Consider the following 2,994-nt stretch of genomic DNA (forward strand, 5'->3'; position numbering starts at 1 on the left):
TGAGAGTAGAAAAGGTATCTGAATTTTCTGGTATGCCGCTTTTTTGACAAAACTATGGAACCCCTTAGGAAAAATAGAGACGTCGCGCGTGGCTCATGTCTAGTCTAACCCACGCTCTCCGCTTAACCTCAAACCCGACTCGAACTCTACAGCGCCTCCAAGCCATAGCCGAACGAAGGAAAATCTCCTTCTATCCCTCTGTCTCCCATCATGTGTTCGTGCTGTGCCTCCGGCCCTGATATGTCGCCATGCGGGAAAGCAATGTTGAAAGCCTGCGCCGTGGCTCCGACGGCTTCTAGTCAACCTTTGCGTTGGCTAGGCTCTTAGCTCCCGGTGTGTGGATCATGTTAACTTGCTTCATAGGCCTCTTATACTTGCTCTGCTTCCGCAATCGTTTGCGAGCCACCATGACGGGCACAGAGCTCTTGGTAACCAAGTAGTTGGAGAATGATCCCAGAATGACACTGTTCAACACGTTAGCGTAACTCTTTGTTTCCCGCCGCATGTGGACAACTTACCCCTTCAGTGCGCTGCGGCCACGGCTGCCAAGAATCACCAAAGTAGGGTTTACCAGATCAATGATCTCAGTGATCAGGTGCTTCGGGTTCTTGCAGTGGAGGACCTCGACTATGACCCGCACCTGCAACCGCGTCTTTCGGAGAAGCTTGGTGACCCGTTCTGTAATATCGTTGATTGCCCTAAGCCGCTCCTCTTCGGCCCTATCGCGCTCACGGCTTGATGGAGCAGGCGACGGGGTTCCGTTCTCGCTACTCAACGCAGACGCTCTGGCTAGATGTGGGAACGACGGAGCAGATGAAGTCGGAGGCGGCGTCCTCGAGTTGGAGACGGCGTTGATGGCGGCCGCCTGCTCTCTGTGTGCCTTGGGATCGTCTGGTACCATAACATCCTCCGTAGAGTAGATTCCCGTCTCCTCATCCACGCAGTACATGCAGATGAGGGTGTCGCCATCTCTCAGAACCGTGCCAATTGCCCATTCCAGGGCATGGGTCGACTCGTCGCTGAGGTCGGTGGCCACCAAGTACTTTCTCAACCTGTGGTGCTCTTCCTCAGCCTGCTTTTGGATCGTCTCCCATTCTCCACGGTAGAAAGTTAGGAGCGTCCGAGAGAATTCACTCTGGTTCCGCACGTCTTGGTATCGGAAGGCTAGTCTTTGCGCTCTCTTGATATCCGTAAGCGCCTCCTCATCATCGGAGTTGACTGCCGAAGCGGGTCCTGAGCCTGGGCCTTGATCAAATGCCGTAGTAGGATGTACGCCTGGCTTTGATGGCTTGGTTTTCTCGCCTGTAGGTGTTGTAAGGGTGATTTGCGGGTCGTCCAACAAGGACTTGTACTGGTACTGTGGCTGCGAACTGACGTCGATGCCTACAACTAGTCAGCATCATAGAGGCATCCACGGAGAAAACCACTTACGCTCTTCTTCGGCTGCGGCCAGCAGACTCAATGTCTTGCGATCGCCCTTGTCGCCTGCGGGAGACTTGCCACTGTGGTCTGCAGCACGAGGTGCCATCTTACGTCCTCTCTGCTCTTCATCCGAATAGCTGCCCTCATCATCGCTGCTCTCCTCCAATGGCTCGCCGTCAGGGCTGAGGTAGTCTTTGACCATTCGTCCTCCGTTGCGCTCAATGGCGCTCGAGTGCTTGCGCGCCGCCAGCTCTCCCAGGTCGCCTCCCTTGAACGCTAGGTTGGCATCGGACAGCTTACGGTAGGCTGTGGTGATGTCGACCACCCTGCCGTCGTCGAGAACAGCGGTTCCGGGAATCTGCTGGAATCGACCACTGACGTTGGGAGAAGGAGATCGCATGCCAAATCGGCCGTGGGGAGACTTGGACTTGCTGTTGTGGCCTCTACTCGAGCTCCTGGCGTTCCTGGGAACGGGATTCGACGCAATAGAGCTGTGACGGGCTCTGTCGCCGGGAAGAACGATGCCGGGTATTTCGTTGCCACGCATGACATCGGCCATAGCAGACGGCTTCTTTACAGTCTGGGTGGTACGCTTGGGCATAGCTTGTCCGAGGTTGTTCGTAGCAATATCGGAGAACTGGTAGTCCATGGTAGGATTCAGCCTGTTGACGGGCGCTCGCGGCCCAAAGCTGGGTTTGGGCCCTGCAGAGTCGGAAAAGGTCCTAGGATGAGGTGCGCGAGATTCTACGGGGGAACTAGGGCCAGCGCTAGCAGCCTGTTTCGGCGCAGATGTGTCGATGTCGAGCATGCTCCTGACTGGTGCGGGAGGGACATCAATATCCAGCATACTGCGGACAGGCAAGACAGTCGTCCTGGCCGGGCTTTTCTTGATTCCATCGTCGCCAATATCCAGCATACTCCTCACGGGAGAACGGGGCGAGGTATAGGGCGACGGCGAGCGCGCAGAGACTGGAGAGGTTGCCTTCCAGCTGGGTCGGGCGGCGCTGCCCTCAAGCAGAGCCAGGACATCCCGTCTCTCCTCGTCCAGCATGGCCTCCATGCTCATGGGCTGGCGCGACATCTTGGTTGACGTCTAGGGGTGTTTTGCGGTTTCGGCGGTGGTTGCGGATTGGGTGGAGACGAACGGACTCCTTGGTCGTGTCGCCTGGGCGGTAGAAGAGCGTTGGTAACTCGTTCGAGTGATGATGTTGTCGGTATCAGGTACTGGTAATCGAATACAGGTGTTTGGTGTTGTCGCAGCGTACGTGGGGAGTGGTAGATCTAACGGGGGATGATCTTGCGATGTTGACGTGGGCGGTGCAAGTTGGACGGCAGAAACAGCATCGTGTAGTGGAAAGGAAGCGAGTCGGCGGAGGCTTTCTAGATCATGGCTTCGGGGGACCAGATCTGAAGAGTGACGAGGTTGCGCTGAGCGGAGGCCTACTTTAGCTTCTGAAGCACGAGTCCGACTTGCCAAGACCAACGGTTGAGGTGAGAAACAGGAAAGTGTAGGAGGCAATCTAGGCGAGTTGGGTGAAGGAGAAAGATGAAGGAAAGCAGGCGCACAACGCA

The 2,994-nt window shown here is 56.2% G+C and overlaps 1 protein-coding gene across 1 annotated transcript; it reads right to left on the reverse strand.

Moving 5' to 3' along the window:
* Positions 1-295: 295 nt before the first annotated feature.
* On the reverse strand, positions 296-2,503 carry COL26b_012150 (uncharacterized protein; the record flags this gene model as incomplete). The annotated part of the gene is made up of 3 exons (XM_053184798.1): positions 296-464; positions 519-1,383; positions 1,432-2,503. The coding sequence occupies 3 exons, from the start codon at positions 2,501-2,503 to the stop codon at positions 296-298; spliced, it is 2,106 nt and encodes a 701-aa protein (XP_053031277.1).
* Between the last annotated feature and the right edge of the window lie 491 nt (positions 2,504-2,994).

This window comes from Colletotrichum chrysophilum, assembly GCF_026319265.1.
Source record: "Colletotrichum chrysophilum strain AFK26 chromosome Unknown scaffold_164, whole genome shotgun sequence".
In the NCBI taxonomy this organism is placed as follows: domain Eukaryota; kingdom Fungi; phylum Ascomycota; class Sordariomycetes; order Glomerellales; family Glomerellaceae; genus Colletotrichum; species Colletotrichum chrysophilum.